General features: G+C 43.7%; 1 protein-coding gene across 1 annotated transcript; it reads left to right on the forward strand.

The window, feature by feature from the left end:
- leo1 (LEO1 homolog, Paf1/RNA polymerase II complex component) lies at positions 1-9,918 on the forward strand. The gene is made up of 14 exons (XM_047581623.1): positions 1-125; positions 955-1,103; positions 2,003-2,292; positions 3,130-3,338; positions 3,604-3,708; positions 3,814-3,908; positions 4,088-4,236; positions 5,180-5,264; positions 5,346-5,440; positions 5,541-5,675; positions 7,882-8,017; positions 8,888-9,080; positions 9,174-9,271; positions 9,577-9,918. Exons 1-14 carry the CDS (start codon positions 68-70, stop codon positions 9,703-9,705), a joined length of 1,926 nt encoding a protein of 641 aa, XP_047437579.1. The 5' UTR covers positions 1-67; the 3' UTR covers positions 9,706-9,918.
- The last annotated feature ends 2,634 nt before the right edge of the window (positions 9,919-12,552 follow it).

Below are 12,552 nucleotides of genomic sequence, written 5' to 3' on the forward strand. Positions count from 1 at the left end.
TGAAACCTTTCCTCAAAGCCGAGCGTTCACTTCCTGTAGGTCACGGTTTTACTATAGTTCGGAAGAAATGGCGGACATGGATGAATTGTTCGGGAGTGATGGGGACAGCGACAATGATCAACGAGGTATTGTTGTCTCTCCGCCCTCTGATTGTCGTATTTGATTGTAAAGTTGCCTTATTGGGAATATCGAGCTTGTCCAAACCGAAAAAGCAAAATCTAGTTTTTCCCGGTGGAACGTGAACGCTTCACTAGTGTGCATGAACTCCGTGCATGAAAACCACGTTCACTTTTAAATGTTTTCTTAAAGCTAACTTTTATTGAAACAGATTTACTTCTCTTTTATTTTAAATTGAATTTGCTCTTTATTTTACTTTATTTCTAACTAGCCAGATTAATCTGTATGTTTATGTTTACCGGACAAGAGGCTTCCTGTGTTATTGCTTCATCAAAACGTACGACTGCGCCAACATTAACTTAAACTGTACCCAATTCATACTCTAATCTCTGATTTATCAGCTCAACTTTTATTTAAATGTGTGGTTTAACTTGAAATTGGCCATATTTTAAATTTTTAGAGATTTGATTAGTTAATTAGATTAGTAGATTAATAAATTAAAGAATCAGGTAGAAATCAGTAAAAGCTGCAATTCAGATTTCTGGGATTCAGTGAATTATTATAAGTGTAATAATCTATAAAAGCATGTTGCTTGGCCAGTAGTATAATAAGATTAGGAGTACATTCTTTTTTTTTTTTTTTTTTTACCCCTAAATGTCACAGTTAAATATGATTATACATTTGAGTTTTATATAAACCGTAGACACATTAATGCTTTTCAGGAAGTTGTTAGTGTGTGTGACACACCTAGCAGCGCCGACATTTACCAGTTGAGATGTGATGACTTAAGCTGTGTACCAGAATTAAAATGGTCTTCTCTTCTTTGCCACTTTGCAGAGTCAGGCTCTGGCTCCGGTTCAGACTCAGAGCAGGAGAGGCCCCGGTCTGCCAGCAACGCCTCAGGCAGCGGCAGTGACAGCGAGCGGGACCGGGACGATGATGATGACGACGAAGGCCAGGAGGCAGGGAAACCCAGTATGAATAAGGTGTGTGCAATTATTTTTAAGTGTTGCAGACAGCACTGAATCATGCTTTGTCTCCTAGTGTGACCCACAACTAAGAATCGGTTGATAAGGGATAAGTTTAATAATGTAAATTCAGTCATAATCAACATGTAAGTAATGAAGAGTCGTTATAGCTGACCTCTGAGGAGAAATAAGAAATAATCCCTAAGACACAATCTTGTCATTTTATCAAGATAATTAAGAGAATAAGTTGGACATTGGTGAGTACACACTAGTGAAAACAAACATATTTTAAATCCCCCTTCTTGACTATTATAAGGGTCAGTTTACAGCATCAGAAATGTGGCAGTTCACCTGCATGATCATTTTAGAGGATATCGTGTGTGGCACTGAAACTGGATAGAATTAAACACTAAAGTGTGTCTTATTATTTAGCCTTGTCCACAGACTAAAAAAAAGTGTTGTCATTTCAAATAATCGCTGAATACCATTGTCTAGATGTTGTGAATGCAAAAAAAAAAAATGTTACATTAAGAAACTGAATAACACGTAGCATGAGTTGCCAAACAGTGAGAAGTGTTTCAGCCAATGTAAAAATCATTAAACGACATAAGGAATGAGATTCTGCTCACCACAGATAATAATAAATAAATAAATAAAAAGATAAATGTGAATATCTACAGTTATCTAGTTTTTTCTTTTCTCTTGATACTGTTATTATTGTGATGCCTTTTAAAAGTATACAGGTGGGACGTGCACCCCCTGTAAATAGATCAGTTCTGCAGGTGTTAGCTTGAGTATTAGTATTAGCTAACGCACTGTTAACCAGCTGCAAATACTGAGTAACTTTATGTCTCAGTCTGGAGGACCTGGTGATCTGTCCACAAATTAAACATACTCACCTTTCCTTCTCTTAACAGGAGCTCTTTGGGGACGACAGCGAGGACGAGCAGCACAGCCAGCGCAGCGGCAGCGACAACCAGTCCGAGCGGTCGGGAAACCAGTCGGACGCCAGCGTCCACTCCGACCAGGGGGACAACGATCACTCGGACGCGGAGCAGCACAGTGGATCGGAGCGCGACCACCGAGATGAGGATGAAGATGAGGACGACGGGGGCCGCCGGTCGGATATAGGAAGTCCGGGCGGCAGCGGGATGTCCGGCGGCGGAAGCCCTCGTTCTGAGAGGGGCAGCGTTCGTTCAGACAGGACGTAAGACAACACACTCAGGATTATACCCTGGGGGGGAAGTGAGACTGGTGCTTGTAGTGTTTAGGAATGCAGCTTGAGCAAGCATGTAACCCCCAAATTGCTCTAGGCGCTACACAAGTGGCAGCCCGTTTTTCTTTTCTGCAGTTTCTCCATCGTGGGACAAAAAAGGTTTTCTAAAGAGACTAGTAGATGCTAATAAAATATGAGACCATGGTGGAGCAAATTAGACCCTGGCAGGCCACCGTACGCTGCTAAAAAGGAATTTCAAGAAAGCAAAAAATCCTCGCATCAAAGAAATACATGTTATATTTTGTTCAGAGACAAAAACTTTGTGCTTATTTCAAGAATTTATGTCTAGCAAAAAAAGCTGAACCCGTTGGCAGATTTTTGTTTTTATTAATACAAAATACTAAAAAAGATCCCACCAAAACTCTGGAGGTGTTACATCGACACACTTTGCAGTGACCACATTGCAAGAAACATTTGGCTGATTATTGCTGTGTTGACTATGTGGGATCAGTAGGTGTCACTCTGAAACCAATTGTGCACAGAAGACTGTATAAACATAAAACATATCAGTCTACAGTGACCAATATTAATCAGTTAAAACATATTTTCTGACCAGTTTGAAAGATTCTAATAAATATAAAAACCTCTTCTATTAATAATACAGTCTGAAGACCGAAGGTGTAAACTGTATTACTTTGTTGCCAGTATCTTAAGTTGCTAGTTGGTAACTGGTTAACAACCCAACTTGTATTACGAGACTTTCCTTTATTGTCAGGAGACCACATTCTCTTGATATGTGCTTCTTTCTGTGTGTTTCTCTTGAACCAGTCTGCACAGTGACCCCGGGACCCCGCAGTCGGGGCCAGGCACCCCTCACTCTGAGGGGGAAGCCTCCGGCAGGGAGAACCAATCAGATGACGAGAAGTGGGAGGGAGGAGCCAAGAGCGACCAGTCAGAGGACGAGGAGGAGAAGCGCCACTACTCCGATGAAGAGCGGGAGAACTCTGACGACGAGGGGCCGAGGAATCGGAAATCAGGTACGGCCGTGGTCTGGTGTTTAAAAACAGAACTGGAGCATTAGCTCGTGTTAATCTTTACACATTGAGGGTTTTTGGATTAAGGCCATATGTGAACATTTTTATCCTGAGCTCTGGGGTTAATATGAGATTAAATTTCCTCTTGCACAACGTGATGAATCCTCTCCTGTGTTAAGATGTGTCCTGCATGTTTGCTTTTTAAAATGTGGAAATTATATTCTTGTATCAGCTTTTTTTTATTTTATTTTTTTATTATTTTTTTCAGAGTCTGCAAAGGGCAGTGACAGTGAAGACGATTTCCTGCGACAGAAAACCAAAGCGAAAGCTGCCTCCGATTCAGATTCAGACAGCGATATCGGGTCAAGCAAACGTAAGAAAGTGCTTGAGCAAAGACTCGCTGCTAATCGAAAATTCTTAGTAGCGGCTACAGTTGGGATTTGACCCCTCATTTAAATGAGTCCATGCTTTTCTGCAGCAAAGAAGGCCGCCGCAGACGACCTGTTTGGAGAAGCCGACGACATCTCCTCAGACAGCGATGCCGAGAAGCCTCCGACGCCAGGACAGCCCTTGGTAACGTCTCACTCTGCAGCTCTTTCCTGCACTCAACTTCTGTAATTGCCGCTTTTGTCAGGGTCTCACTTTTTCTTAGAGGCTTTCGCTAAGCCTCTCTGAGCTGATCCCTGTTATCATGGGTCATTAAATCATACAGTGTTTAACGTTCTCTTTCCCTCTCTCTCTCTCTCTCTCAGGATACAGAGGATGGGATGGAGGGGGAGCACGCTGAAGAGGAGCCAGCGCCCGAAACTCGCATTGAAGTCGAGATCCCAAAAGTCAGCACAGACCTGGGGTCTGACCTTTATTTCGTCAAGCTACCTAACTTCCTGTCTGTGGAGCCCAGGTCAGAATCTCGACGCTGTAGAGAGATGCAATAACAACCCTTGGAAGAGGGGTGATTCATGAGTAGTGCTGGGCGGTATGACCAAAAATGTACATCATTTAAAATTCCGATGGGATCACACCATTCACAACATTTTCTACTTGTTGGGAGATTAGTGCAGAAGATCATAGGTCTTCAACATGGGGTACACAACCCCTGGGGGATCCACAGAGGTACTGCAGGGGGGTGTCGCAAAATCTTTGGTTGATTAGATATTTGTTATATTTTTTTTTATTTCCCCCCACAAATTTAAATTTCTTTAAATACACGTTAACATGAATCCAACGTATTTAGTAAATGGATAGCTTTATACTGAATGCAAAATGCTAATAATAATGTATATCTAAGCCAAAAATGAATATAGAACACATATAGTAGGTAGGGGGTCCCTACTTAATCTTTCTTACATCAGTTTGGGGGTCCTTGGTCTGAAAAATATTGAAGACCACCCTGCACTAGATTGACTAATGATCTCACACTAGTAGTAAAACAGGTTTGCGTGGCCCCGAGTTAACGCTGCCTGCTGATGTGGAAACAGAATAAATAAAATTTAAATATTATTAAGTAAATTGTTATCAAGGTAAAATGAAGAAACTGGGACACTTACGATTTCATCTATTTGACGTATTTATTCATAAACATGCTATGTCTGTAATGCCAATAGCAGCGTGACCAGCTACCGTAATAATTGTAGTCTGCGCGCAACATTGTTTTTTGTCATTCATAAAAAGCTAAAATTGGGGACATTTTCTGAGACAGTTATAGCCAGGGGACAGACACTGTATAATCAAATTTAAAAAAATAAAAAATCATATAATGGATTGATATGAACCGGTATACTGCACGGCCCTATTCATGAATGTGAAAACATCTGTGTAACTTAAACATGATTCGTCTTTTATAGGCCCTTTGATCCTCAGTACTATGAGGATGAGTTTGAGGACGAGGAAATGTTGGATGAAGAGGGACGCACCAGGCTCAAACTGAAGGTACGCCGTTGTCTCTGTGAGCTGAGAATGGAACGAAACAATAATAATTTGAGAGTGACAGTTTCGTCCTTTCGCCTGCAGGTGGAGAACACAATCCGGTGGCGAGTCAAGAGAGACGAGGAGGGAAACGAAATGCGAGAGAGCAACGCGCGCATCGTCAAGTGGTCCGATGGGAGGTGTGTGTCACATCCGGCTGGATGTCCTGTGTCGGTCGTCGGAGACTCTGTGTACATGATGTGCTCTGCGTGCTTTATAAGTTTCCCACTCTGTCCGCAGCATGTCCCTCCACCTGGGGAATGAAGTGTTTGATGTTTACAAAGCTCCCCTCCAGGGAGACCACAACCACCTGTTCATCCGACAGGGTACCGGACTGCAGGGACAGGCTGTGTTCAAAACCAAGCTCACGTTCAGGTAACGCACTAACATGCCATTGTCGTGCTGGTGACGGGCTACGATTCAGGACACGCTCGCAGGCTTATTCTCTTGAGGCGTAAAATGTTAGTGGCTCCCTGACAGCAGAACATGTGCTAAACAAGCGCCGGGTTGCATCTCATTCCAAAACAACAACAATAGCCCCCTTCATTTAAGCCGCGTTCAGAAATGTTCTTTACGCCGCAAGTATCCGAATCGCCGGGTGTAAGCTGCCCAGTTTTCTCCCAGTAAGAACTGCATAAGCCTCTTAGTGCCCCCAAGTCCACCTGAACATTCTGTCTTTTTCAGACCTCATGCGTCCTGTAGGACACCGGCCAACAGTCCTCCACAGAGAGAACATTACAATTTGTCCTGATCGAGTATTATCATATGAGTTTTGATTAGGATTAGGGTCAAAGCAGCTCAGCGTGCTTGACAAATGACAGACATTTTATTTCGTTTTGTTTTGTTTTTTTCAGGAGGAGCTTTAAGCAACTTTTAAAAAAATAGTCCCCTCAGGCTTCCGTATCGCTAATGTTGACGGTTTGATTTGAATGACGAGTTTAGGCAGCAATAAACGTTGGCATCTGCACTGTGCAGACAGAAACAGAACAAAATGCTGATTCCAGTGAAACCACGAAGCACCAAAACAATAAATGGGCTGTTTCATATTGACTGTGGAAGTTTATGGTCTTATGGTCTGTGACCGTATGCAAAACAGTTGCTTCTGTGAGTTCAAACAAACGTGTTTGTGTTTGCACTTAGTATTTCTCAGCAACCTGCTGTGTGCTTACTTTCGCAAACAATCCTTGTGTGTTAGGTTCCCTCCTCTTAACCCCCTGAGACCCTGCGTCCTCATATGGGGACATTAAGTTTTGGGTTTTATTGCAGCTTATTCTGCTTCATTTAAACCCGTTGTCCTCGTGAGTGGACGCTTTAATCTAGTGGTAGCAAAAGATCAATACACTAGTTGGTGAAAACGTGATGGCGGGCGGATTCGTTCTACAGAAGATCACAGGACAAAAGTGGACGAGGAACAAAACCCCCTCAAATTCTAAGCTTAATACTTATTTATTTATAATTATTAATGTTTCTGATATAACCTGCAAATTTAGCAAATTCTATCAATAGCAACAAGCTACGTCTTTGTTCGCAATTCTGGTTTTGCTCAGCCATGCTCAGGTATTAAAATGAACAGTTTTATATTTTGTCACACATTGGTGACTTTATTGTAATCTAAATAATGATATAATCCCAGTGTCCACATATGAGGACATTGTTTTTTTGTTTTCAAAAACTACTACTACCTATTGCAAGGTGATGCTTAGTTTTTATACTTAGTCTTAGTCTTAGGTCCTGCTGATCCCAAATACCTTGGAGAAATTAAAAATGCAAACAAAAGCTCGTGTCTCAGGCGGTTAAGGCAAAGATGATTTTTTTGGGAGTGTAAATAGGCAGTTTAGGCTTCTGCGTCAATTAGACGGCGAAGTTTGGATGACAGCTCAGACCCTAACACTGCTGAGGAACACGATGGAACACACTGAGGAAAGTGTTACTGAGGAAGCTTCACTGTAGAAAGTGAAGTAAAAAAAATAAAAATGAACCCCATGGGCAAAAGAGACAACAGCCAGGCTATTGTTTTGGTGGTGCTGTACACTAAAAGAGCCTTGAATATTAACATGCACGCATACTTTGGCTATTTCAACACCTATGTGCATAAACTCTTGCTACTCATTAGCAAAGTGCAGAATAAAATTTGCGTGATGAAAGTGCAATTCTGCTGATGTTTACTGTGTCAGCCGTTGCACATGGATTCAAAACAACGTGAGGCAATATGGTCAGCTGAGGGCTCACGCCCTGGTGTGAATCGAAGCCAAGTGTCCGTACTACTATGAAAGCAGCTTAAATTAGCTGTTTTGTTTACTTACTGTCAATCAGCAGAACAGCATGAAACAGTTGGCAGGAAGAAGTTTCACGTGGCCTGTAGGCGAGACAAAAACACAGCCATGCACTCATAAAAACACTATTCCATGATGACAGTAAAAACTCCACTGGGCATTTTTCATGTGTGTGTGACCAAAATTGTTTTGGCACAAATAGGTTATACATCGATAGCTTTATTTATTTTTATTTTTTTGCAATGCATAAGTGTATTTAAAATAAAACATGCTTTAAAATCTGACACTGGTGGGTTTCTTATTTTCAGGCCCCACTCCACAGACAGCGCCACCCACAGGAAGATGACCCTATCCCTCGCTGACCGCTGCTCCAAGACGCAGAAGATCAGAATCCTTCCCATGGCTGGAAGAGACCCCGAGTCGCATCGCAACGAAATGATCAAGGTGACTCAACCGCGTGTGCCCACAGCCCTGTCCGGGAAGGCTTTTGTCACCCCAGAGCCCAAATAAAGTTTGCACGAGGCCATTTGTTGACTAGCATCGTGCCCCGTTACGTAAAGACATAACTGGACGGGCTTACACAATGAGGTCATGCAGCGGTCAGTGAAATGGAAACAATGTCAGCGAGTCTGGGATGCTGTTGTGGATTTACTGGCGACCCAAACAAGCACCGCTGATAGCATCGCTCATGTTCTCGGTAACCCCCTCCGAGGCAGCGTGTTCTTGATGTAGGATTTGTCTGGTCTGATGCAGAGTTTCAGTGGAAACGAATCGGAGAAACGTGGAAAACGGCACAATGTGTTGACCCGGACTCTAAATTCACCAGAGCAAGCCTGAACCACAGAGGCCCCTCTGTGTTTAACCCTTTGAAACCGCGGTTTTTGAATTACCGTAACTCACAGTGATTGGCGCTATCTACAAAATTCAAAGTGTGGCTGAACTCTGTGAAGTTGCGCTTTTGTCTGGAGTACCTTCATTACATCTCAAGGGTGTAACTAACTTTGTTTTTACTGACAAATTCCTTGTCCGACAAAAGTTTTGCATCACTTCCTAACCTGCAGCCAAAAGCAGCGGTGCGTCATCATTACCGTAATGGCAGCTTTTTTTAACAGAAAGCACAACTTCCTAGTGCTCAGCCACACTTTGAATTTTGTCCATTGGTGAGTTACGATAATTCAAATACTGCAAGCTTTTTTTTAATCCGTGGACAGATGGTTAGGTTTTATTGTAATTGTATGTGGTAATTAATTTGGAGAACAAGTCACTGGAAGTCGGTCCTTTTGTAACATTTCCTTATGACGTCTCTCGCGACAGAAAGAGGAGGAGCGACTTCGAGCTTCTATCCGCAGAGAGTCCCAACAGAGGAGGATGAGGGAGAAGCAGCACCAGAGAGGCCTGAGCAGCAGCTACCTGGAGCCCGATCGCTATGACGACGAGGAGGAGGGCGAGGAGGCCATCAGCCTGGCAGCCATCAAGAGCAAGTACAAAGGAGGAGGAGGCCTGCGAGGTGAGGAGGAGTTAGACGTCACAGGTTGCAATGTCTTTTTCTGGTATTACTGAGGCCTTACGACCATTCTCCCTTTTATTACCCCCGATCCAGAGGAGCGAGCGAGGATCTACTCCTCGGACAGCGATGAAGGCTCCGATGATGACAAGGCCCAGAGGCTGATGAAGGCCAAGAAGCTGGACAGCGATGAGGTAGGTGCAGTACCGGGGTGGGCAGACAGGGGGCGGTGTGAGGCAGGACACCGTGGAGGTTGAAAAGCCAGCCTTTTCACATTATCCCCACGACGAGAGACAAACGGCACAGGAAATACTAGTCCTTCCAGTGAGCGTGAATGTACCTATCTGCGCTATCTGTCCCAAGGAAAACGCTGCCGTCGGAGAAAACGGAGCCGTGCTCGGCAAACTGAAAGTACCGAAAGGCTGCACACGGTGTCCGCCGGCGTCAGCATGACTGACATCTCATTTCACCTTTGTCGTATATGTCTTGTTCTGCGCAGGAGGGCGAGGCGTCCGGGAAGAGAAAGGCTGAAGACGAGGAGGAAACGGCCACGAAGAAGGCAAAGAAATACGTTATCAGCGACGAGGAAGAAGAAGAGGAAGAGGAGGAGGAGGATGATGACGAATAATTCACTTTTTTTTTTTATCATTCCACTGAATTATCAGTGCTTGGCCCACATGGCATATAAACAGCCATATTATTTTTTTCTTTGTTTGTTTTGTATATTTTCTTAGGACCAGTGTGTGGGTGAATGTGTTTGTGTGTGTGTGTGTGTATGGTTGTTTATGTTGTGTACAGCAGAGGTGAGAAATAAAGAAAAGGCTTGTCTTATGTAACCAGAGCTCCCCCTTTTGTCTTTTTTTAAACATTGTGAATCACACGGATGAATCACACTGTTGTGAGATTATGAAACATACTGTTTATTTCAGTTCGCAAACACAAAAATACCGTTAATGGGAGAAGAGCAACAGGTTGAAAGATTAAATTAAGGCAGCGGAAGAGAAGCGGCGCCAGTTATTTCTCATTCACTCACGAGAACACACCCTTGACTAAAGTTTTGATAACGTGCTTTGAAGTTTTTGTCGCAACTTCTTGAGAATGCCCTCAAGGAGATGGTTGAATGGAATTTAGTTGGGGGGCAAATCTCAAAATGTGGTGCTGAAAGAACCAACAAACCCACCTGACAAGAGAGGCAGGAGATTAGAGGATTTGTGAACAAAGGAGCTGCAGTACTGGGACAGAAGATCCTCCTCAGCCTGTCTGTGCCAGCCCAGTGGGAGACGAAAGAGTAGTATGGGCATAAATGGGGAATTAAAACAGAAACTGCTTGGTAAAGTCAAGTTGGTTTTAGCCCTCCATCATTTCTGCTGTACGCGCTGGACTTGGAAAACGCTTCTGCTCGATGGCGTGTCACGTCTTTATGCTCAGTTTGTGCATTTGTTCCGTCTTTGGACTGAACTTGTAAGCGTGTGCGCTTTGGATTGCGTCATGGGAAGTTATGTACATTAAATGTGGGGTGGCACTGACGGTAAAGTCATGAGAACGCACCTGCCAGGCAAATATTTGCATCTAGAAACAACCAGGGTTAACAGTTTATCTTATGGACAGGTTCTGTTTAGGAAACGTGATGTGAATGTGGACATTTTCCTTAGAAACAGACATTAAGAAAAAAAACTAAATCTATAGGCCTATGTCTAAATCACCAATCTGCCACAACATTATGACCACTGTCAGGAGACATGAATAGGGAAACGTTTGGACCTGACATGTGTATGGACGTTACTTAGACATGTACCACCCACATAGACCAGACCAGACCAGACCAGACTAGACCAGGTACCCCTGCGCAATAGCTATGACCCCAGCAGGATGCAGCCTTTAGGAACAACTAAACAAAAATATGAAAAAGAGCACAAGGTGTTGACCTGGCCTCCAAATTCACTACATCCCAAACTGATCAAGTGTCTGTGGGATGATCTGGAACAAGCCTGATCCATGGACGCCCCTACCGTCGACCCATAGGACCCAAAGACCCCCACTAACAACATCCTGTTGCCAGACACCACAGGACACCCTCAGAAGACTCACGTCCATTCTCTGAGGAGTCACAACTGTTTTGGAGGCACAAGGGAGACCTGCACAATATCACTTTTCTGGGACGGAGAGCAGAGGAAAGGACCATCTGCCTTTGCCTTGCCGTCCTCACATCATCTGTGTGGTCATAATATAATGGCTGATCAGTGTATTAACTTACAACATAACCAAAGATTTCAGGTTTGTATGGACTTTTGGGATTTCCTTTATTTTATTTACTTGTTTGAGCATTATATTTTTTAAAAATTGGCCTTCAGGTAACTCAAATGCTGGAACTGTAGTAGCACCTTCTAGACTTCTAGTCCTGTGCGGTCACACGTCAGCGCTCCAGCTGTTTGAAAGCAAAGCGGGTCTGGGTGAGGTATTGTGACTTGATCCCTCTTGAGCCACACAGTAACAGGAGAACGTGGAGAACAACAGTTCCAGTTACTGATTGAAGTTCATCAGCCGGAATGACGCACGGTGTCGCGCATAGAAACGTTTAACTGGGTTCCCAGGGATAGATAACAGCCCCTCCATCCAACACGACCCCCCCCCCCCCCCCCTCCCACCGGCCCTGTCCGGACAGAATTAGCTGTAGCCACGGAGAAAAGAAAAAAAAAAAAAAACAACGGTAAAACACTAACTAAGTGATTAGGTAAGTTACATAAAGCGGCTGCATTCCTTTTCTTGACAACGACCTCTCTGTGCCGCACACACTGATTCTGATGCGGCCGCAGTTAAGTAATGCAAGAAAAAGTACCAAGGACCCTGTGTGCTGCTCACACAGTACAGGATTGTGTATGACAGAGGTTCTCTCAGGACAGCGGTGTTTAAAAGAGCTGCTGGTATTTTGTGAGTGTTTGGAATCACAGCCCAGTTTCCCTGAATGGGATGAGGGTTTTGAGCAAATAAGCCATTTCGCTGCCGTGGGCGAGTTGTCCCTGACAGCTTTTTACATCATTTGCTCAGAGAGGACCTGAGTGTGTGTGTGTGTGTGTGTGTGTGTGTGTGTGCAGATGTGTACTTGTACAGGTATCTTTCCGAGAACCAGTTTAAGTTTTATACCATCAGATTGAGGACATTTGTGTAAAGTGAGGACGTTTTGGCTGTTTTGAAGGTTAAAACTCAGTTTTAGGGTAAAAGCTACAATAAGCTTAGGGTTAGGCATTTAGATGAGAGGGTTAGGGTAAGGGAATGCATTATGCCAACGAGTGTCCTCACAAAGATGGCCATACAAGAATGTGTGTGTCCGCGCAGGTTTATGCAGCCCACAGCAGAGTACATGCTCAGTACAGCACATGTTAATCTATGAATATTTAATGCCGCTTCATGCAAATGCCGTGCATCTTTGTTGCATTTACATTTAGGGAGAAGGTGTCGTAGGCTGTGGCGTGCTGCA

This window comes from Mugil cephalus, chromosome 3, assembly GCF_022458985.1.
Source record: "Mugil cephalus isolate CIBA_MC_2020 chromosome 3, CIBA_Mcephalus_1.1, whole genome shotgun sequence".
NCBI classification, from domain to species: Eukaryota; Metazoa; Chordata; class Actinopteri; order Mugiliformes; family Mugilidae; genus Mugil; species Mugil cephalus.